Here is a 24,261-nt window from a genome sequence, read left to right as displayed (position 1 = left end):
GACTAAATACTTTTGTTTCATACTAATGGATAATGTCCTGGGCTCAAACGTTGGGGTAGCTGTTGGCCGTACATCCTGTAGTACAGCTCTAAGCGCAGGCGTCTCTGTAGTCATGGAAACGGCACCACGCACTCCAACAAAACTCTCCTGCGTGTGTTTTTTGGAAGCACCGAGTGTTTCATTTTAATTATTGTTTTAATAATTGAAATGATTCCCCCAGTCGACTCGCTACTGAAGTACGACAATCCTGTTCTGGTGAGCAGGAACACAGAAAAGAAATCATTCAAGGTAAAACTCCAGACTGAAACAAGTATATAAAATATATATAATTAGTGTAGTGTTTTATGTAAAAACATGCTATTTGTGCCTATACAATGTTGAAAATGTATCTTTTAAAATAAGTACAGGTAAAGGTAAAATGAAAAATCACAACATGTCATAAATATAAATATGAATATAAATGAAACAATTTAAAAGATCGATGTTGACGTTCTCTTTTTAAATAACCCAACCAAGTCATGACTGGTATTGTAAGAAGGGATAAAGTAGAAGATGGTTGATGGTGATCGCGCATATAGCAGAGCACAGAAGTAACGAATAATCGTAGAAAGTGTTACTCTATTTAATGTTTATCATATCAACCTATTTTTCTAAACATTATTTTAATGAATCTAAACAGAGGTTTATTCATTTAAGATGAGCAACAACGCAAAAGGCATCCAACTAAAAAACGCACACTTTACGGAGCGCATCGTAGCGCTTTTGCGTCATACGATTATCAGATGAAAGCTAATAACATACAAGATTACTCTGTCTATTAAAGACCACGACTATATCATTGTTATAAGCATCGTTGTATTCTGTCAGCACACACAGGAGGGAGTAGCCTATTAAGCGTCTCCGTTTTCATGTGACATTTGGCCCTAAATAGTTATTACCAAAGAAGTCATGCATCATATAATTGTATCAAACCTAAGTCAAACGTGCGTTCATTAAAAGTGGCCGACTTTCACGTTCATTTAAAAGAGCTGAGACGAAGAACCAGTTCGTTAGAGAAATACCCATCTCTGGTACTGGCCTAGGAATGCGTGAAATGTGCTTGTATGACTTTACAACAAGCAAAACTTGTTTCTGGTTATCGTTTTGACAAACTTTACGACCAAAACGTCAAGTACACTTAATTCTTCCAAACTGCTGCAGCTTTTAAATTTGCCTTTGGTTAATGATGTCATGTCTCCCTTCAATCTGCCAATGGTAATAAAGGCCTTTACACTGTGACTCAGGCCAGGAACTTGAAAGCAAGCCTCCAGTTGCCCGCTGTAACTGGGCCAGTCCCCCCAAAACCTAGGAGCCCCACCGTTGATTCTAACAGGCAGCAAACCGAGGAGGTACTGGACATCATCCTGCCGCCCAGGTACCTCCGAGTCATCTTCAGATGCAGCCCCCGGCTACCAGCATACAGCCCGGTCAACGCGGCCTTGTTGTCTTTGCAGGGAATGGACGGAGAATGACCAACTGTGGATCCAGCGGGTTTCCAGTGCACCCTGCACACGCGTGGATGTGATACACCTCCAGGAACAGCTGGACCTGAAGCTACAGCAGAGGCAGGCTCGGGAGACGGGCATTTGTCCCGTCCGCAGACAGCTGTACTCCCAGTGCTTTGGTACATTCTGGGCTAATTGCCGTAGCTACCTCAAATAACCACTTAGTAGCTAAGCTCATCTCATACTACTGTCAGGGCTCTCGAGTGTCATTGATCGTAAGACACATGCATTTCAACCAGTTCACACGCTTACACGCCTCACCTAGTTACTCATGCTGAGAAATAAGGGATAACGTCCACCAAGGTGTCCCATTATATAGAATTAATGGACTCGGCGTGGGCAAATGGAGGGGAGTTTTCTGCCGAGTTCTTAGCTCTCCCGAATTATAATCAGAAAATAGCATTTGCTGCTTCCCGGGCAAATTCCAAGATACGTTACATGTGATCTCAATGCAAGCACATTATTACACACATGCAGAGAAGGCGGAAGAGCAAGATCTGATGAATGCAGTAAGCGGCGCTTTCAAGTCTCACGTATTGACCGTGAGACACAGGCTCCGCCCCTAATGTAATCTCATTCCAAACTTCTGATGAATCTTAAGAGCCCTGCATTGCTCTGCCATCCTTGTCTTAACCTATCTTCTCACGAGGCCCCGCCATTTCGCTGTAGATGAGCTGATCCGACAGGTGACCATCAACTGCGCCGAGAGGGGTCTTCTCCTGCTTCGTGTCCGGGACGAGATCCGCATGACCCTGGCCGCCTACCAAACGCTGTACGAGAGCAGTGTGGCGTTTGGCATGAGGAAGGCCTTGCAGGGAGAGCAGGGCAAATCTGATATGGAGAAGAAGGTGCGGTGAGAGATGATTGTTGGTATTCTCAGTGATTTCAGATCCGGAGCCTGGAGGACAAAACACTGTAGGAAATAAGGATCAGGGAAGAAAACCATCCTAGATTACAGAAGTACAATAAAGACACTGATGGACAGGGGATTAAAGTAACTATTTAAGTCTCATTTTGGGGGAGAGGAATTTATAAACCCAGTCTGCATGTCAAGTCCTGTCTAATGAAGGCATGGAATAACTACAAGAGCTTTTGGAGCTGATGGTCAGCTCCTTTGTTGGAAACGTGCAGATTGAGCAGCTGGAGAAAGAGAAGAAAGAACTGGAGAGGCAGGTGAACGAGCAGCGGGCCAGATGCGAGGCCGTGGAGAAGCGGGAGGCCGAGCGGCGGCAGGCCGACGAGAAAAAGCACTCAGAGGAGATCCAGTTCCTCAAACGGGCCAACCAGCAGCTTAAGGTACACCAGTACCCGGGCTAAGAGCCAGACCACCTTCCAAAGCCTGCAAACCACCCAATTCTGCTGGCTCGCCCCAGACAGCTGCTCAGGTTGTCACAGCTCTTGAATGCCCAAATAGCAGAATCCATAACCTCGCATTAAACGATGCATCATTCGCATGCCTAGACTAAGCCTAGCTGGCATGCACTGGGAATGCTAGATATGTCTCTGCTTTCCATCTCTCACAATGCAATATGGACAGACCGCTACACTTTAGCACCGTCAGTCACACAGTGTCTCCACACTTTGATGAGTACAGGGTCACACAGCACCTGGGGAAGATTTTGTCTCTCTGTAGTAGCTTAAATGTATTTAGATAGCAGGCGATTTTCGGGATTAGACTGAATTCCACACTCCACATGTCTTTCGCAGACGGCTGCATGCACCTGGTTCAAATACAACATCTGTGTTCTTCATCTGGCTGAGGTTCAGTCAGTTTGATAACTCTGCCGGGGCACTAACTGTCTATTAACAACGAAATGAATTAATCAGATAAAGTTAACGGTCCACGACTGGATTTTACGAGGTACTACTTGGTTCTTAGGAAACTTTAAAGTACAAACAAAAAAGTGACACACAGAATGAGAGCAGAACACAGGTTTAGCTCCATGGTGATCAGGAGTTCATGTCATTGATTCTCTACACCAAATTCCGTGAATGCCGACACCTGTCCCCGGTGTTCTGTGTTCTCCATCTGGGTTCTACATGGTTCTAAGGTGTAGTTCTCTGAGGGACAGTTTGTCCCATTTGTGTCATCTGCCCACTCTCACCTGTTTTTTTTTCCCCAGGCCCTGCTTGATGGACTGGTAGCTCCAAAAAATTAAACTGATCTGAAGCAAAAGGTCTGTCTTTAATTCCACCAGCCACTGTTTACATTTCAAATAAATCAGAACATCATACAACGTTCAGTTTCCACTTCCTGTTAATAAATGAGGCATGTTTTTTTCTCCACTCACTGTTTATTTATCCCTCAGCAAAACAAACACATGACTTTCAGGGAAAAAGGGATGTGTTTTGGTCATGCAGAATCTATGTTCGTGATTTTTTATTAGATGACTGTTTATTTTTCTGAATGAAAAATATATTAAATGCGCATCCCAGTGTCAATAATGTGGTCATAATCGTCACTCGTTTTGCCACGCAAGTTTATAAAAGTTTATAAGGTGTTTTAAAGTGCAATTGTGAAACGGAGCTACGAGGGCCAGACTTTCAGCTGCCAAGTGGCATCGTTTTCCACGCCCCTTCACGCCCCAAACCCATTCCTTCCAAAATGGTCTCATCATCACTAAAGGATACACGCGATAAGGCATTAAAAGTGGTTTATTTTACAGGGCATGCAGCCACGGGGTCAGTGCCGGCCCCGCTTGGTCTGCTCGGGCCTGCCAGGGGGGCCCCGCTTTTTGTTCTTGTTCTTGACGTTGTGCGTTTCGTAATAACGCGCCCCCACCTTCTTCACCTTCTGTGCTCGTTCCTGTCTCCTCCGCTTTATGGGGGCAACACAGGAGAGTGAGTGTGGGCTCCCTGCACCAGGGATGATGTCAGCGATACCGTAAAGTGTGTCACATGGGAGGCGGGGGGACGGGGGACGGTACCTCTTTGCACGTCAGCCTGCCGCCGCGTCCCGTCTCACTCTGGCCATCGTCCTCCTCAGCTTTCCTCTTTCTGCTGGTCTGTGTCTCAGCTGTGGGCCCAGAGAGAGAGAGAGAGAGAGAGGATGTTCCAAACGCGAAAGTTGTGGCAAGTCACCAAATCATTCCAGAGGTGTAAATTTCACGCAAAATTTCACGTTTCAGATTGGAACCTGGAAACCGGCTCACATTTGTCCACAGATGCCAGGATCAACTATTCATAAAAGGTGGGGGGGTCAAAATGTTAAGAAAAACACAATGGGACAGCTTATAGGGAATTAAGAGGGACATCAGTGCCGTGGGTCCAACCTACAGACTGTGACAAATATCACAGAGAAGCTGATTATTTCTACTTCTGGGTGGCACTGTGACCAGATGGAAAGTTCTGGAATGTGGACTGAATCTGACTTTGATTTAAAATTAAAAATAGAAGGAAGGATTTTTTGACTGATGTATTGGGGAAGATGTGCAGGATAGACAGATCTATCTGGGGCAAATTTCACACAAATCCACCACACCACACTGCTGACGGCAGCGCCAGCCTTTAAACTCGGCTCTCGTTATTTTTCTTAGTTCAACGCCCAGAAATAAAAAAAAAAAAAAAAAACTGTACGAAAAAAATAAAATAGCTGGATCCAGGCAAAGAAATTCACTGTGCAGTGTATTCTGGGCCCACTTTTCATATCTGGAATTAGATTTGAGTAGGACTCAGTTTTTAGGGACTTTTTTTGGTTTTTAGCTTTTTTAAAAAAGAAAAAATAAATAAAATAAAAAAATTCAATGCAGGACCCTGGAGATTTACTCTCTCCTCTGATCAATGGCCTGCCATCTTTCGCTCAAGGTGCATTTAACTTTAAATTTAAAGAATAAATCACGCATGGTTATTATGCTTATAAAGGTAAGATGTTTTTTTTTTTTTTTTTTTTTGCAAAGTCTTAATTTTGAAACTTTTCCAGATGTTTTATGAAAATCTACTTTGAGGCTTTCAAGGATCTGCAGGAATCCTGAGCGTGTGACCTGCCTTTCAGAAACATCCCTGTTTACACAACAAGGACCAGAACTTTGGCCCATCAGAACTCACGGTTCCGCTGATTCTCATGGAAACTGCATTACGCTTCGACGCGAGACTCGCCTTTCGCCTGTGGTCTACTGGGAGCCGACGGCTGGCTTTCCGTCTGCGTGTGAAGCCTCTCCGTCAGTGACTTTGGAATCCTGTAACAACAGAAAGTTACTCCAACTTCGATTAAGAACTTTTAAAAATTGCTCTGACGTCTATTCAAAACGAAATGAAAAAAATTTAAATCACAAAACAAGCAATTTGGATCATGCCCATTACGAAACCATTTGGGACAGGGGGACACACCGGATAGCTGAGAACCTCTTGCACTTGGCTCTGCTCAGGAACTGTTTGTACTTGGCGATCTTCTGGTCCAGCTCTTTGACCACTTGCCGCGAGTCCTTGACCTCAGCCTTGGCTGGGGCAGCTTTCGGCTCCTCTGCCTCCTCACTCTCGCCCTCCCCATTCTCACTCTCTTCTCCCTCATCTGGTCCGTCACTCCCCACATCTTCCTCTTCCGACTGCTCTTCCTCCTCATCCGAGATGTCCGACACCTCCACGGGCACCAGGTCCTCCTCCGTGAACTCTGGGCCTACGTTGATCTTCCCGAAGTTCTGCTTGACGTTGGTCAGGGGTTTCGGCACCTGCTCACTCTTTGGACATGAGTCAATCTGGTCCAGACCCTCCATCCCCTCTTCGGGGGTCACCTCTTGCAAGTCCCCGTCACTGGTCATCGCTCCTACGTTCCCTAGCCTTTCCTGACGCTAAAGATGAAAAAAATGTTTAGGAAAGACCCGTTCAAATATTATCCTTAAGAATCATTTATTTACCAACTTTTAGTATCACTTTATGGACAGTAGGGGGCAGGATAACTACAACTGGAGCCAAAGAGCAGATTTCAAAGGAGGAGTGGTATGCAATGCAGACTGCAGAGTGACGGCAAATGAGGGCGGCCCCCACCTCCTCCTCCGTCTCTGTGAGGGGGGGCTTCACAAAGAACGGGATGCGACCTCGCTGCCAGTCGTTCAACACCATTTTGGACACCGTGGGCAGATCTGGCTCGCCCCCCTGGCACACATGGAGAGAGACTGTCAAACTTCACACAGGGTCCGTTTCAGGCCACAGACTGGGCTTTCCACTACCGAACCCATTTCCTTCCCAGGATGGGGTGGCACGATTCACATTGCCCCCCCTCAAATGGAGAAAAACAATAAAGATCCAGAGTTTGGCCCTGGACTCTGCTGGGGGCAATCAGGCAGCACAGACCTTTAGGAGTTTTCCGGAGCGAAATGCCAGCTTTTCCAGGAAGTCCTCAGGCGACGTCCAGCACGGGACTCGATATGTTTTCTGGATGTACTCTGGTTTCGCCCGCTCCAATACAGCCCCAATGTGCTCCTCTGGGTTCTTAATCTTCTCCACTTGGACCTGCAGGACAAATGTTTGCATCGGAACCAATCAGAAATAAATAAAATCGTTTAATGCCATCATAGACACTACCCACAGGGACATGTGCATACACTGGAAATTCTGTTTTTATGCTCATAAATATTATATTGTATATGGACATTTTTATATATGGAGTTTTTAGAGGGTCAAACACACTCTGTCTGCATAAGGGAACCCACCACTCCTTTGAGCACGATGTCCGTCTCGCTGTCCTCTGACGGATACACGACTCCGGGACAGTCGATCAGAAATATACGTCGCATCAGCGTGATGTACTGCCACACCTGGGAGAAGAGAGCGCGATGACGGGCGCGATGAGGGAGGCGGCAAGAAGCCACAGCGCCAGGCAGCGGAAGCCGCTGTCAAACACCTCACACACGTCCCTCGTTTAAGAGGACAGCACAACAGCGACGCTGCTTGTGTCCCGAGCCCATGAGTAAAGAAAGGCAGAGAAAGCCGTGTATTTTCCATGGCAGGGAGTGGCCCATATCTACTGCAAGCATGTTAAAAAAGGGGCACGGAATATTAAAAATAAATCATTTTAAAAAGAGAAGGCAAGAAGCCACAAGATGTCAGTATGCACAGCAAAAAAACGACATCGTCCCAAAAACAGCAACTGTTCTAAATCAGGTTTTGGGCAATCACACCCTCTCCAACCTTTAAAAAAAATCATTAGTCACATGGCTGTTTATATAACGTCTCTTTTATTTGCAAGGCAGGAAATGACTTGAAATGTGGGGGGGGGGGGGGGGGGGGGAGAGACCTCGATTTGCAAAAATACACATAGAAGGACGTCCGTTTAAAAAAGATCAATCACAAAAAAATAATTAAGAGCATTAGCACGGGAGGTAAAATGGCGTCAGGCAGACAGATGGTCTGTCAAATGACCTTGGGGGAGCTTTGGGTTAATGGTCCAGCTAAGCATTCAGTCACGGGAAAAGTAAACCAACCTCTCACTCTCACAACACCCCAAAGTGATCATGAGTCCAACGAAGACCACCTTCCTCATCTTCATCATTACTCCTGAGCTTTCAAACACACACTTTTGCCCCTTTTCCCAAAAAATATACACAACTGCATAACTTCTGAGCTTAAGTATACAAGGACTTAAAAAAACTAGCTGGAGGAGAATTATTTTCCTTTGTTGTCTCGATCTTCAGAGGGAGGTTCCAGAACAAAGGCCCGATGGATCTTTCCTCCCATTGCAAATAGAAATGTTTCGCTGATGACAGGCAAAACCATCTGGCTTGTCACACCGAGATAAATGGGCATATTTAAGATCCTAAGTGCTACAGAATGATTCTCGCGGAAAGCCAGGTAGATCATATGGAGAGCATCTGAGACCAGCCTTCGCCCGTCATCATCCAGCACAATGATTTACAAAGGGACAGCGTTCCTGCACATGTGGAGGCGGACAGCAGCCTCCGCTACACAACCTACAACCTGTGATCAAAACCAAGCGCAGGGTTTCATGCTACAAAGGATGACATGCTTGATGAGACAACCCTAAGAGCCCGCTTCTCCTACAGCAGTATCCCATGGCAAACATGAGCTTTTAGGCAAACGAAGAGAAAGAGCCTTTTGATAAGTGGTAATATTTACAGTAGTGGGCATATCCATGGATCCGAACTTAGTGGTTCCAGGTGAAGACTTAATGGCCAGGTCATCAATGCACGTGGATCTCGGCCCAAAATGATTTTATGAAGCTTCATTGCGGATGAAAGGAGAGAGGAGGGAGAGCACCTTCTCGACGACATGCCCTCAGGCTGTCCACAAAAGGAACGAGGGCCCTTATGGTCAATGCACACATTACAGACGTCATACCATGCCACATCTTCATTGTACAACTTCATTTATGACTACAGACACCCTACCCTCTATTTTTATCTTATTTTACAATCTTCTGTTATTTTTATCATCTTAATTTTATTTATTACATTCTTCCTTTCAAGCACAATGCCGGAAGCAGGTGGGAAAAGCATTTCGCTGCACAGATGTACGGTGTCCATGTGGGGCAACAAATGTACCTTCTACCCAATATAAACAGCTTAAAAACGTTTTACCAAATTCCTACAACTTCCGATGGGAAGCACTAATTTGCAGTCATGTGACAGGAACGGGCGAGGTTTCGAGATCCGTGGCCCGGCCTCACCTTGGTCTCCCCGGCGAGGGGCGCCACATTGCAGACCTTCTTGGAGCGCAGTGTGTTGATGATGGAGCTCTTGCCCACATTGGGGTACCCAATGAATCCCACGCTGATCTGCTTCTTATCTGAGTGGAGCTGCAGAGATGAAAGCCCGAGAATACTCATGACTAAAACTCAGCTTGCCTCCATCCACCTCACCCCCGAAGCCCCGAATGAGTCCAGTTTATCTTATCTTCCAAAAAGATAAATGCTCAGCGTACAGAAGGCTAAGAACTGCACACATTAAATACTCAGGTCTCCAACAGATCTGCAGATTAAGTTTAATACCGTGATAATCCACAAAACCACATAAAGAAAACCTGCTTTTTCAAAAATCCCCCAACATCATGAGTTTTAGTCTCTCTTTTCTGAAGCATCACAAATCGATATTCAATTTTTTCAAGACTAGTAACTATCCCATTTATTATATCATCACACCCATTCTGAAAATTGAAATGCCCTTAATCTGTAAACACCTGACTATCGAGCCAATTAAAACAGGGCTGACAGTTCCCCCGATTGTAAGAACAACAAACATTTGTCCATATATTAACCAAACGTAGCTCTGCCACAGAGTAACTTTCACCCCATGGGCATGGAAAACCGGGTATGTAGTCGACCTGTTTTTTGCCAATACTAATACGTTAAGCAATTTGCGCCGATCTTCTGTTGATCTTCACGCATCCCACAATTTGGTAACTCTTGACCTGCTGAACTATGCAGCTATGTGCTTGTGAAGCTGACGGGTCAAGTCTGTTACATCCAGGGGACGCATCTGTATCTCCTGAGAAAGAGACGGCATGGAAGCAGGAGAGGGAGAGAGACACTTTAACTGCACGCAGGTAGAAAACATCTAAAAGGTCAATCGTAAATGCTACGTCTGAGGAGGGTCGTCTCATTTTTATGACCGACGTTTCCAAGACAACACATCCAAAGGCCGCTCTGCCTCTTTAAAGGCCGGCTGCTCCCAGATTTACAGCGCTTTCATACTGCTTTCGGTATTTCTTGCGCGCTCATTTCTTGAGACTACATGTCAGCTGTATAGCTATCAAAGAAATTTATGCTTTTATACTGACTAAACCCCCCATTTTTCTTTTCAAAGCTTGGTCCAGGAGGTGCCGAGAACACTTCAGCGATGCACAAACGAGTCACGTGCCAAGGCCAGGCATCGCGGCTAGAACTTGGGCAGGGCCGCTCCAATCCTCAACCTCTGCCGCGGTGCCGCCTAAACAAGCGGAGAGGGCACACGTTGGCTGCATCGGCTGCCACTGTCCTGGCACCTCCTCGATCGAGTTGCATGGTTCACTTAAAATACAAGAGGGGCCCCGGCCTCAAGGAGGAGGAGTACCCAGAAGAACCACAATGCAGCTGTGAAGAACAGGAGCAAGTCCAAGGCATCATGGGAGCTATCTGCCACCCAGGCATCGCCACAAGATTTACAAATGTTGCCACAAACAGGCCTCAGTTCTCATCTGCAACTCCATAGCTATGTCACATCTTCAGCCAGGACCTGCCCACGTCTACCCGTTGGCCCTTGGGTCCCGTGGCTCCCACCTGGCCTGCAAGCATCCGGTCCCAATTAGACGCATGCCTCCTTTCAATAACAGATGCGCCAAGATCATAAAGCAAAAAATGCCTCTCGGGCTGAGCCAGAACATTCTGTCGTGTTTCCGAGCGTCATCGTATCGCCCATCCTCATAGTCAAGTGGTTTAAGAAGACGTTTTGAAATCTCAGCCTTCTCCTTGAGCCAAAAGACTTCTCACCAAATTCTCAACGATGTCTGCATGTGCGGACCAAACAACAGGGTCTTCCGTATCCAAATATATGAATATGCGCTAGCTAACAGCAATCATTAGGTCAGATGACCCAAACGGGCTGCATTCCGCTCCACGTTTGCGGATGGAGAATCGTTCCTTACCTTTCCAAACTGTCGCAAGAGCTGGATGAGGGACCCCTTCCCGAAGGAGTTGGTGAGACTGGCATGGAAGGCCAGGGTGGGGAACTCCTGGGACAGTATGGCCACCCACCGTTTCTGCAGGAAGCCACACAAATGGGGACAAATCAAGAGCCATGTTTTGGACCATTGCTGGAACCCTTATGGAACCATAAGGTATATGGTATGAATGTTTCTCATCGCTGTTGTCCATCTATATTCTGCTCTAGCACTGTGAAAACCTTTCAAGAAGACCTGCCAGGTGGACCCGTAATGCCTTGAAGAAATTTGAAATAAAATATCCTGATGATAAAATCTGGACGGACTACATACATCTTCCAGTTATTATAAAACAGCAGGGGTTTCTCCCATAGCGTGGCGTCCCGCCTAGAAAAGCTCATTCATATGAAAGCACCAGACAGTTTCTTTAGCGCGAGAACCCAAGGCCCACAGCTTATAAAGAACCAACAAAAGACACCATTTCTGGTTATATATTTGCAACAGCCCAGTGACACTCAAAGACGACCCCAGCACACCCATGTCAAGAAATGGTTTAGAATCAGCAAGGTTCTGAGAAACCCTTCAGTGGATAACCGCCCTTCCCAGGCTTCTATCTCACCTCTAGGTCTCCAGCTACTGGGGAAAAACTATGAGACGTGATGAGATATGAGGAGACCAGGCAGTCAGCACTGAAGTAACTGTAAAGGGGGACATACCGTTACCCAAGTGGGGATGAGGTCACATTTGTTGAGCACGAAGATAAGGTGCTTCCAGGGCTTCTCCTTCTTCAAGTAGGTCTCGATGCTCTGGGACCTGGTGCCCATTGGGTCCCGAGCGTCCAGCACCTGGATAATCACGTCTGAAGAATCTATCACCTGTAGACAGCCCAGAGGAAGCAATGTTGGGGACCTTGAGTAACAAGTAACATTTGTTCCCATCTGCCATCTTGAAAAGAAGGCCAACAAAGATCAGTCATAATTAGGTTGAAGATTAGGTCTGGAAATCTTGAAGTCACACCATCCACCAGGCCAATGCAACAACCCTGTCCTCGGGGGGCCCCCCCAGACAGTCCACATTTCTGCTCCCTCCCAGTAGAGGAAAAAAAGTGGACTGTCTGGGGGTCCCTGAGGACTAGGCAGGGAAGCACTGACTTACTTCAAAACGAGCCCCCTTCCTCTTCAGCATGGCACAGAGCGTAAGAGACTAAGGGAAATGTACCTTGTAGAGTTCACCCCATATCCTCTTGGACTGGCCCTTCTTGAAAATCTCCTCGCGTGCCTCATTCCTGGTTAGAAGATGACATTTCACTACATCATCAGCTTGTCAAAGCTTTTGCCGGAGGTCTGAGGGCTAAACTTTTATCATGATGATAAATAAAGATCACACACAGTCAGAGAGCAGCACATGTTAACCAACAAGCCTCTGGCGGTGTTCACATCCACCTGACACTGCCAGCTCACCTGACTCCGGTGTCCTCAGTGACGAGGTCCCGGTCCTTTTCGGCACAGTAGCCGAGAGCCTCTGCCTCTGCCTTCTCGGCCAGGTCCTTCACATCACTCACGCTCAGGCTGGGCCTCTTCCGCTGTGATTTAGGCCCGAACGTTGTCTCGAATGTCTCCGTGTCCAGGATATGCACCTTGGCATTCTGGCGCCGAGAAAGAAAATGAGGAGGAAACCCAAGTGTCAGCACCGGTCTGGTCCAGAAAGCCCACAGAGTCCAGAGAATGGAGAGCAAAATCGACCAGTAGAGACCGATCGCATCATCCTGGCATGCCATGAGGTGGCGCTGTAGAGGCTGCGTGTCTGACATCCATTAGTCACTCTCGATTAAAAAGGGGCATGAAACCCCAGCAAATCGAGCCGGGGATAAGCCACGGGGCCAAAGTGGGGTGGGCTTGGGTGTGGGCGTTCGGGGCATGGGCGCATTTGCACGGATTTACGGCGCCCTGCTGCTGGATTAACAAGCACGGCTTTGGACGCCATAAAAATAATGTCTCTCAAGAACCAGCAATAACTCAAAAATCACCGGTTTGGAGCGGTCGCAGCTGGAGCGAATCCCCTCAAGGCGGGCAGCAGCAAGAGGGGAAGTTAGACTGGGGGGGCGGGGGCTAATGCGGTTTTAATGATTTGGAGTGTCCAGGTCTAAACCCATTAAAGTATATAGCCGGCATTATGACAAACTGTCTGCAGCACTAGGCACGAAAAGGGGATGCCCTCCCAAGTGAAAGAATACCAAGAAGCAGAGGCACACCGTGGCTGCCCACGCGAAGCCCAGCGACGGCTGATACACGACCTCGCCCAGGCCGGGCCTGATGGAGATGGGTAAACTGCCCTGCACTGACAAGGCTGCCACGCGTGCATTGCAACATGCTTAATAAGTAAACTGTTTACAGATCTTGTCAAAAGCAATAACACTTATGTTTTCAGGTCGTGAGTCAGTCTGCCAGAAGGTTCTGGGAACAGTTTCGTATTTAGAACAAAAAGAAGAAAAAAAAAAAGAGAGAGAGAGAGAGAGACTTCTCCACCTGTTTCTACAACTCACCTCCAGTTCTGCTTTTACATTTTATTTTAGAATTAAGTAAACTAGTGAACTAGTGCTTATTCCCAAATTCTACTTCTCCCCAAGTACTGTGCATTTAAGAGAAAGGGAGGACAGGAATCGACATATCTGCACAACACGAGAATCCTCCGAACAGCATCCCAGAGCTGGGGGGGGGGGGGGGAATAATAATCCAAGCAAACTGCATGAAGCCCTTTCTTCATCTGCACCAAGTCGTCCTCAGCCCTCCCTCCAAGTGGTAGACACAACAGAGGCACTAACACTAACCATCCCCACAGTTTGCTTTGGTCATTCTTTGAATGCCACTGTTTGAGAGCCTGCCCATCCCTCTACAGACAAGGACCCCGATGACCAACAGGCAGGCAGCCGCCCCTGATGTGAGGTCCCAGCGTGGTACGGAGGATCCTTTCCAGTCTCTCATGGCCCAATTAAGCAGACCAATCTTTTCTTAGTCCCTCTCTGATCCACACACCAAAAGGTGGCACCTAGGTCAAGATCTGGAATGACCCAAGTTTACCACAGATGACCTACAGATGCTCTTCTCATTTATGCACTCTGCATTCCGGCCTCCATGCATTTCGTAACAGAGGAGGGCAGGGGGCCGGACGACTCGGTTTAAGAAGGGAATGTCAGAAAAACGTAAACAGAGACACACCTTTGGAAACAGGACTGAACCGCCGCCAACGCTGAGGGAGACCTACAAAGCTGTAATTTTCACGTCGTTTCCCCGGATAGATTACTGCCCCACCACGATTTATAACCAATTAAAAGTGAATTAATAACACTAATCTGGATGAGCTGAGACCCTATTGGCAGAGGGCGCAGGCCCCGATGAGCCTTAACGTCTATAAACAAAAAGGGAGAGAGAGAGAGAGAGAGAGAGAGAGAGAGAGAACAAAGGACTAAAAAGGAAAGTAAAAAAAGCAAAAGAAGGGTCATCCATCCATTTCTCGGGAAGCCCTGCGAGGTTCTCTCGCACATGTGGAACAGTTTACAGGGGATAAATAACAAGACGAGCACGAGCAAGTCAACAATGTGGCCTGAGGAGAACAAGGAGAGTAGAACGCCCGAGTGCTGCTGCCTTTGTTTTCCTCGGCCTCCCTCCTCCTCTCTTATTTTCTACAACGGACGCATGCCAACGCGCTCACACACACCAACCACAGCCAAGTTCTCCCAAAACATATGGTTCTCTTTTCCCCCCCCACCATCCTAAAGCAGTAAAATAAAAATATAACCAAGAACAAGTGGATTTCTCACGCTACCTGCCCTCCCTCCCTATAATGACAACAAATCATGACCTCACAGACCTTCAAACTCCCCAGAGACCCAACGGATCTGTAGGACCCACGGCAGCTCTGGACTTTGCCCCTGTGCAGTTTCCAACCGTGAAGCAGAACTGCTGTTGGTAAATCACTGGTCACCAGTGTTGGTGTATCTGGGAGCCACTGGCTGCAGTGAGTCTGAAAGCTTGAAGAGCATTTCCAAACTGGTGGGGAGTCCAGTCCCTTAGCTGTCAATAGCGACTGTGAGATGTGGACTGGATCGGAGGGTTGGCATTTGCGCGTGGCTAACAAGGGAGCATAAGAGAGTTCATGCCTCTTCAGTCAGGATGCAGAAAGCAATCTGATGAGCATTAGATCTGGGAAGGGGCTCAGACACACTGTGTGTTTGCTGGGCAAGCTGAGTAGAGCTTGCAGTCAAATGTAAACGAGATGCTAACAGCAGAAGTCAAATGAACCTCCATCTCTCCAACTCACATGGGCTTTCACCCGGTCATACAGGAGAGACATGGGTAGCTTGCTCTGCCTCATCACCACCCGATAGGGATCCTTCTGCACTGCTCCCATCTCCTCCTGGAACACCTGCAGCGATGACTGCTTGATGACACGGGTGTTGGCTACGGAGAAAAGGAGACGCATTGGTGGGCCGAGATCATTAGATGACAGAGCGAGAACTTAGACATAAAAAGGCTTGGGGGAGGAAGTCAGTAATGGAAAACCCACTGATCACTTCAGCTTGTATCTTTATTACAGAAGCAAAAACAATTTCCCTCAGCTTCAGGGGCCAGTAGTATCATATCCACCGGGAACACAGAGTGACATTTCTGACAACAAGACAGACAAACATGGCCTAGTGGGACAACACTATGAACCCCTTAACTTTCCAAAGAATTCGATGCAAGACATTTAGTTCAATTGGTTTTATTTATCAGCCGACTGGAGGGAAGCCTCTTTGCCTGGCAGGACAATCCATGATTACTGACAGCAGTTATACTTGAGGAACCTCAAAATACTCTACGGGCCAATAAGGATGAAGGCAGAGACGAGCAACCTTCCATTTGTGGGCACTGCGGACATTTTCTTTCTACACGACCCAAGAAAAACCCGAGAGCCATTTATCTCCACTACGTCAAGTTATGACGATGGAATTTTAGGCCCACCATGTGCCTCAGCAGGTCAAGACACTGCGACTGCCATGAGAAGGTTGCTCGTTCAAATCCCAGGCAGCAGAGTGGTTTCACCGTTGGGATCTTGATCAAGGTCCTTGCTTCAGGGACTGTATGACCCTGTTTTCTGAAAACCGTACGTCGCTTTGGGTAAAAGCGTCTGCTAAATAAATTCGAAAAAAGGTGATAAATGCTATCATTACTCTTCTGACCAGCATCCTCTACGTTTTAATTTCCAGTAAGATTATAGTTCTTATAGTTATTAGCATTAACAGCCTCTTGCAAGAAGCAGGTCTCAAATACAGACACTCACCAAACCATTTTATGTTGGGCTCCACTCGTGCCACAGTGCCAGGTGAAACTGTGGACTGGTACTGCAGTGGTCTGATCACCTTCCCCCTGTTGTTGCTGTTAGTGGCGAGAGCACAATAGGTGAAATCCTCACACAGAAAGCTTCTGACATCTTCACACCACCTCACTGAGCTAATGACTTCTGGCCAGCATCTATACATCTGTCCAGACGTGACAGCAGGTTTGAAATCTCTTTAATGTTAAATTGCTTTCCACAGAGCAAATGCGGCATTATAAGACACTGTGCAGTGGAAGCCTTGTCAAACAACAGCCTGGATGGAGAGGATATTTTTGTGCGGCTTGTAGACCATGTGACAGTCGACACTTACCAGCGCTGTTTCTGTCTGTACATGTTCAAACGTTTTATTGTTGCCCGGTCCCTCATGTTGCTTCCTCCAGAACCCTTCAGTCGATCTTAAATATATGCATCAAAGAAACAAATTAACCTTTCAGCCGGTGTTTCTACTCGCTAAGGTCGATATGGACGTTAAGTTGACATTCGTAGTGTGTATCGGGATACTTTTGTTTACTGAGAGCACAGCAGACTTCATTTTTTCCACCGGCTGGCTGACTTAATGTCGAAGTGTGCTTGGTTACAATCGCACTCAAATCAGATCAACACAAGTCAACTGCGGGGTGGAAAATGTTTTGCACGTACTCGCGTCAAACTGTTTAGGGAACGAAGCAATAACTACACTTAATTTACTGCTTTTCCCCAACCAAACTGTCAAACATCGGGCAGAAGGATGTACAGAACAGGTAAGGAGCCGAAAACTTAGAGATCAGATTCCCTTTCACTCGAACCCTAGATAACACGCAATATGTACCCGAGTCATATAAGGTTTACAATCCAGCCTTTTCAAAGAGCGAACAATATTTTGAGTAAATGTAGCTTTGCATATGGCAGTTCTGGCAATTGCAGAAATGTGTTTCTGACTAGTACTCAGATAATAGCGGTATCGTAAACAGACTACTAGCACATCTATCTTACTTACCTGGGTTCGAGCTGGAGGACGAGGGGTTTATTGTGCTTTTCCCCTTAAACTGCGGCTTCACCATTTTGTCAAGTCTAGATCTGCAACTCGCGATGAGTATTTCAAAAACTAAAGTTATTTACTCCTCCCGATCTTCTACTCTTCAGCTCTGTCACCAGCCACGTGCAATTGCCGGAAGCAGAGCGCTGCCGAAAGGAAGTACGTCATCAAAAGTCGACAGTTCATCCAAAGTCGGTAGCGGTTTGTTGAATATGTGAGTAATATGGTGTAGCAGGATTGTTGTTCTATAGTGGATCTAGAGTCTTTTTTTAGAAAGTAAAACCTGTTACAGTGGCTTAACCACGGATAGTCAAACTCTCCGTATGACATATGGGTAGTTTACTTTTTGAGGTAATTTGTTAACTTACATACCGGATTCGGCAAATCTCTGAGGTGCTGAAAAGAATGATAGGCTGATTTATTAACAAGGTCAGGCAAATCAAATTTCTAAAGTAAATATTTCTGTTGACAGCGGCACTTCTGAGTAGCGAGGGAAAAAGGCGTGTGTGAAATCTGTAAAATCATATTAAATTTTGGCCCACCAATTTAATCCAGTGTTTGTGTTACTGCTGTAGTCGTTATTCGCAGGCACTTCTCAGCAATTCTCGTTTGTGCATTGAAGTCTTTTAGTGTCCAGTTCCTTAACCACTGTTCCTTAACCATCTGCTGGACTGAAAACGAAGGCAGAGGGTCTCTGACGCAACCAACATGTATTGTGAATTATTTTAGAAGTGGTTGCTTATTAATTAATACTTTTATATGAAATGTACTACTTTAATTTTATTGATTTTTTTGGTAATTGTTAAACCCAAAGGTAACCAGTTCTAGTCTTTTCATTAATGTCGAGAGCATAAGCAGGTTAATTAATTTACATTCTGTGTGGCCATATTTTAGACCTTTCGCTGAAATTGTTCATTAATTAGCAGCCTGACACCCCAGGTTTACAGTATGCTATCATTGCTGGACAGGACTGAGCCCTGCATTAGATTTTCCATCCACCCAACTATTCATTTTCTATAGCTACATATCCAGCACGGGGAGGCGGTAGCCTGGAGCCTGTCCCAGGTAGCACAGAGCACACGTCAGGGGCCACCCCCAGATGGCATGCACAGACATCCACTCAGCCCCACACTGCGTGGACTTTGGAGACACCAGCTGCACTGCAAATGAGGTCATTTATTTAACCTCACAGTTATCTGAAACACTCAATTTCATTTTTAGCATTACTAATGCCATTGGCATTTATATTTGTGGAAAATTAGACTTGGCCGCTATCTAAGTTTTAATACTATAAAACCTGCAATAGTATTAGCCAAGCAATTTTTATCATGGTGGACCCCCCATCCCCCATACTGTGCTACACCGTTTTCCCGTAATACCAACCAAATCTAAAAACAATATATCAAGAAGGAAGTTATAAAATGCACAAAATGTAATTAATCAGAAATTGGAAGTGGGGGGGCTGAGGGGGTATATCTGTGAGGTGTGTGTTCTCCTGTCTGCCGTTAGCAGGCCTACCAGCTGCTCTGTCGATGTTGCTCCGTGCCTTTGTCCCATCCCGCTCACTGACATCGCTGGCTTTGTCGTGTATCTGTTTTCAGTTCTGTTTGGCGCGGTGCTAAGGTCGACGCTGGTAGTAAAGCATTTTGTTAACAGAGTAAGACAAGGCATTTTGGAAAGCAGTGTACACAGATCCATTTAAACACAGAAGATGGCCATATGGAACTGGTAAAACTTTTGAGCTCTTTCTTTTCTTTACTCGATAGTGTACACTTGACCCTGCTCTTGTCTTGCTTTGTGGTTGGTTAGACAGTCAACAAACTTACTGCTGACTCTGCTGCATTGAGATGAATCACTCCAAGACTGTAGACTAAATTAGTAGCTAGACGTATGGATAAAAGGTAGATTTAAAAAGGAAGTGCAAATAGAAATTTGCAGATAATTATATCGCAAGTTAAAGTATGAGTGGTTTTTAAGACTATGATGGTTGCTGTTTCTTTGGCCATGAAAAATGTTGTCTTGTTAGAAGATTTCCCTTAACCAGAACACATTAAAAAGCATAATATGTGACACAGCACACAGTACCCATTTGTCTGCTCACTTGCCTTAAAGGAGAAGGCATTCTGGGTAAGGTTAATTTGCATGTGAGCAAAATACACCGCTTTTCCCCCTAAAATGTAAAGCAGGTATTAGGGATGAATTTAGGAGTAAATGACAGATCTATCAGAGTACGGTTGTTGTCTCATTCTTCTGTGTTTGGCTGTAGACTATTGCATGACAACTTTGCTGGTTTTGCCACAAGGGGGCATGAGAGCGCAGGACCAAATCAAGTTAAGGGGTCTCGTGCAGAAGTCTACTCTACAGTCTAATCAGACATAATACCTGATATTATGGCTTACATTTCAACTGTGTTCAGAATAATGCCATTTATCTCCTGCTTAAGATGCAATTCTGATTTACTGCATTAGAAATAGCCAAATGGAGACACAGAGATGATTCAGTTGTGTAACGTGTAGCAAGTTCTGCTTGAAGCCGATGTGGCTTAATGCTTTTGTGGGCAGCATTATCACCCCAGAGGTTTTGGGGAGAGTGAGAGCTCCCCCGCTTTAATTAAACTGGAGAGGCCTCTTTTCATGAGCTGCGGGTGCAAGGCGGCCGTGTTTGTGTAACGTGCATGCCGGCGAGCCGTGTGGAGACATGCGGAATGCGTGGCTAATGGCATCAAGGAAGCTGACGCAGCCAATGGGAAACAGGCAGCGACAGATTAAAGTTATGTCCAGCAAATATGACAGACCACGGAGGGCCATACATATTTTGTGGAGCTCAGCCAGTAAAAAATAAAGAAAGCCTTTGGTTAAGAATTTTTGAAATGCCTCCTCTATTTAGAGTTCAAACAAGGAATTCTAATTAATAGTCCTTAAGCATGTCCATGTGCTCGATGAAATGCAAGCAACAGTTGCATTTCAGGAAAAGTCCAATATTGATTTAAATGATTGAAAATTTTCTCCTGTTGAATATCGATGCGTATTTGTGCTTTTCTGTCTGGTCGCATTTAGGTCGCACGAGTTATTAAAGCAGAATGATAAAAGCACAAAGAGATGAAAATGCTTGCAGGATTAGGGCTTTTTGGTAGCCTGCCGTGTGTTCTGCTTGACTTCCTGTCTCTTGGCAGCGTGTCTATTAGGGAGACAGAGAGGTGCTCTCAGTCTGTCACAGAAAGGCAGCTTCTTGGTGTCTTCTCTTGCGGAACATATTTCCGGGCTGGTTATGGGACAGCCAGACTTTTAGTTTTCTCAGCAACGGAATGGTCACTTAAATAAAAAATGAAGAAATTTTGAATGTCCACTCAGTGTTGCACTATACTCGAAAAAGAAGTGGACCAGAGTAACTCCTTGCCTGTTGATTGTAGCGTGTTGGTTTTAAGCCATGGATCCAGTCGCTTGTCGCCGCAGTCGCCGGCGGAGTGTCTGCCAATGCCCAGGCCAGCCCGGCAACAATAGCACTGGCCAGGCCCAGGAATGTTGAGTCGGTTCTCACTTGATCAAAACTGGAACCGACAGCATAGGCATCACGCCACAAAATAAATAAATAAATAAATAAAAAAGTTGTCAGGTCAAACTGTCTGCAGTTACACATTTTTTTCGAAATTGATTTAAATTCCTAGCAAAAGCCAGAGTCTTGTTTAGGACCTCAGAAGAGAGAAAGAATGATTAAAATAATGTCTTAAATTATTTTCAGCTATTCTTTCATTCTCTTTTGGGGAATTGTAACAAACATAAAGAACATAGAGAGCATTTGACAGGGAAAAGGACGAGTAAGCATTGTCAGACTGTTCCACTTATACAAAACAGGGGAAACGATAAAATTACGGTTGAACTGTTATTTAATACAATTTTACTCGCATGTCTTAATCAGTGCCAAAAGTCCCATTTGCGAGCCGGGTGCAATTGCTGCGCTGAAAAGATTTTTGGGTCACAATCAGAGTTTCAAAGTCCTCTTTTGAGCCTGGTACAAAACAAATAAATTGGTGCAGTTCTTACTCTGGATAAATTATAGACCCTGGTTCTGTCAGTCCTATGAAGTCGGACTTGGCCAACAGCCATTATGCTGCAGAAGGAGAATTTCACAGAAGTTCTTGAAGGCAATGTGGCGGGCCGGTAGGTCTGTTACAGGACGTTCCACTTGGGTCCTGGGCAATTGTTGTTTCTGGGCTTGGTTTGGAGACTTTGATTATTCTACAGCAGGTAAAAGCTGTGGGGGTTATGAGTCACAGGGATCGACGGCTTGACTGAGTTGCTCACATTAATTTGCAATGGGAATGGCTTCTCGTAAGGTTTTCACGTGACTATTCCTCTGCAGCAAGTTAACAGGGCTCTGCTCCCTCATGGAGTCAGAAACAGGCTGAAGATAGTTATGAACTGCAGATTTATAAAGCAGTCTTGTATTGAAATGAGTTTTCTGTCCATATTGCCTCTAGTGCGCAAAGGCTAGCGTGAAGAACACTTGAATGATGACTAACTGAAGAGGGTTTGTTTTGCAAAGCTCTGTAACGCTCTTTGTTTTCATCGCTACCTCACGGCAGGCTCTGCTGAAGAGTCATCTCAGGCCTCTTGTGGGCAGGTACTTGCTCCCACGCCTCTGAGACAGAAGGCTGAACCTCCCGCCAGGGGCAAAACCAGTAGTCGAAGTGATACATTGAAGGTGATAGGCCTGCAAGGCCTGCCATTCATCTCCCCAAGAGCAACCTGATTGGAGTGTCAAGTGGCTGGCGGCAGTCGTGAGTCGGTACCTTATTAGAAATATTCCTCTTTCATTCCCTTTGAATTCCCTGGAGGCCGCCTCTCACGCAGCTTTTAACACTTCTTTGGCTCAGGGTCTTCAATCTTTCCCCTGCCTTTCTAATTTTTTCCACTTCTTCTGGATTGTCTCACTATATGGTGAGCTGTTGACGAGAGGTTTCTGCAAAGTAAGTTCTTGAATCTCTTTTGTTCTGACCAAGGGTGTGCAGTCTTTGGGTGGATATGTATATAAAAATCTGATCAGTCAGGGTCTGATACTCACAGATGGCCCAGGATGGATGCATTCTTTTGAATGTACAGCTGAGCCCCAGGTTTCAAAGCAGCCTATTGGTGACTCATGACCCCCCCCCCCCCCGCCCCCACCCAGACTGTGCAGACAGTAAATATCACAAGCCACACGGGGAGAGCTTTGTAGCACTCAGCTTAATATTTAAAAAATAAGTAATGCTTTATATTAACTGCACCTTCATAATGCATTCATAGAACACACAGTACACCTTCATAATGCATTCATAAAACATTCATAAGCAGTAAGGATGCACATCATAAAATTCCTTAACAGCTTTACATTAATAACAAACATTAAATGATTGTAATGTTTGTTATTGCCATATAATGGTTGTTCTTTATGTATCTTAAAGTTGCTAAAGTATGCTAGGATGTCAAGATATATTTGCATGCTGCTTATAAATGTTGTATGAATGCATTATGATGCAGTTCATATAAAGCATTACCAAAAAACTCTTCATTGTGTCTCAAGATGTATCCTAAAGTAAACTGAAATTCAAAATAACAGAAGTGTTAAATAACCCCCCCACCCCTGCCTTTGCTAAAAAATGCCCACAGTGTCCACAGTGGCAGAAAATTAAAGTTAGCAGTAAACCCACAGTGCCCAAAAAGCAAAACGATTCGTAATAAACAATGCAATTAGCCGATTACCCCCTTGCTGTTATTCGGCTACAGTTTAATATGTTGTGGCAGGAATTATAAACATTTTCTTTCCATTGAAAACATTTAAGCTGCACTTCATCTCAAGACAAATACCAGATGCAGAGATTGCTACGGGCTAAAAGGTAGCCGTGAGGATGGTTTGCCCGGATGGACATGACAAATTGAACGTGGGTGGAAGCACGTGACGACCCTAACAAGAATGGCAACAGATCAACGTCAGTTTGATCAAGTAGGCGTGACAGTGTGAACCAAGAAAGAACAGACTTCTGGTAGTTTGTAGTAGACACTGAATAGGTTGAACCAGATCGGAAGCAGACCAGTGATGGTTTACCGAAGTTGACAGACTGCACAAGGATGAAAATAGACTAACGACAGTTTGATCAAGTGGACATGAAAGACATGATGAGGAAGGCTAACTGTGTATCAAGGAATTAATTCCTACATTTGACTTATACAGTAGCTATATCAGTCTCCAATGGATTTCAAGCATCGTGTTTAATTCTCTCTTACTTTAAAGCAACACAGTTTCAATCAAGTTTTCCATTAGCATAGTTTTTAAGGTAGCATTGATCCACGCCTTTCTTCAAAGTTTCAAGCTGATTGTCAAGCTAATGTCTCTTCAGCCTCTACTGCAGGCTCTCATCTCTCACTGTCAGGTTAGTAAGGTGACCCCCTGCCCCCCACCCCCCCCGTGAGCCACACTTGCCTGGATGCCACAGTACGCTTTTTGAGTTGGCACTGTGAAGGGCACAGTGCAAGGACGTTTGAGGCGACTTTTAAGGGGGAGCCTCCTTCCCTGCCCATCTTCTCTTGTTCCCTGCTACTCAGGGGGTCCCCTGACCTGGTATTCCACCTTCTGCTCTTCTCCCCCAGCTTGGGGGCTCTGTCTAGTTCAGCACCCCCCCCCCCCAGTTCACCCACAGCTGTGTAGCCCCGGAGTTCTTTGCGCCTCATTTGTGCAGAAAGATTATTGTCAGTCTTAGACTAAGTA

At 45.7% G+C, this 24,261-nt stretch overlaps 2 protein-coding genes across 2 annotated transcripts; one reads left to right on the top strand and one right to left on the bottom strand.

The window, feature by feature from the left end:
• The first annotated feature begins 1 nt into the window (after window position 1).
• dnali1 (dynein, axonemal, light intermediate chain 1) lies at window positions 2–3,830 on the top strand. Its single transcript, XM_049025484.1, has 6 exons — window positions 2–288; window positions 1,284–1,414; window positions 1,494–1,663; window positions 2,214–2,392; window positions 2,676–2,840; window positions 3,668–3,830. Exons 1-6 carry the CDS (start codon window positions 208–210, stop codon window positions 3,701–3,703), a joined length of 762 nt encoding a protein of 253 aa, XP_048881441.1. The 5' UTR covers window positions 2–207; the 3' UTR covers window positions 3,704–3,830.
• Window positions 3,831–4,181: 351 nt separating this feature from the next.
• On the bottom strand, window positions 4,182–17,723 carry gnl2 (guanine nucleotide binding protein-like 2 (nucleolar)). Its single transcript, XM_049025474.1, has 16 exons — window positions 17,482–17,723; window positions 16,816–16,900; window positions 16,449–16,543; window positions 15,447–15,586; window positions 12,590–12,774; window positions 12,348–12,414; window positions 11,846–12,004; window positions 11,115–11,228; window positions 9,163–9,291; window positions 7,190–7,294; window positions 6,831–6,989; window positions 6,525–6,632; window positions 5,871–6,328; window positions 5,640–5,719; window positions 4,472–4,560; window positions 4,182–4,362 (listed from the first exon to the last, which is right to left on the bottom strand). The coding sequence occupies exons 1-16, from the start codon at window positions 17,543–17,545 to the stop codon at window positions 4,228–4,230; spliced, it is 2,172 nt and encodes a 723-aa protein (XP_048881431.1). The 5' UTR covers window positions 17,546–17,723; the 3' UTR covers window positions 4,182–4,227.
• Between the last annotated feature and the right edge of the window lie 6,538 nt (window positions 17,724–24,261).

This window comes from Brienomyrus brachyistius, chromosome 9, assembly GCF_023856365.1.
Source record: "Brienomyrus brachyistius isolate T26 chromosome 9, BBRACH_0.4, whole genome shotgun sequence".
Lineage (NCBI taxonomy): Eukaryota > Metazoa > Chordata > Actinopteri > Osteoglossiformes > Mormyridae > Brienomyrus > Brienomyrus brachyistius.
This window is presented reverse-complemented; position numbering and strand designations above follow the sequence as displayed.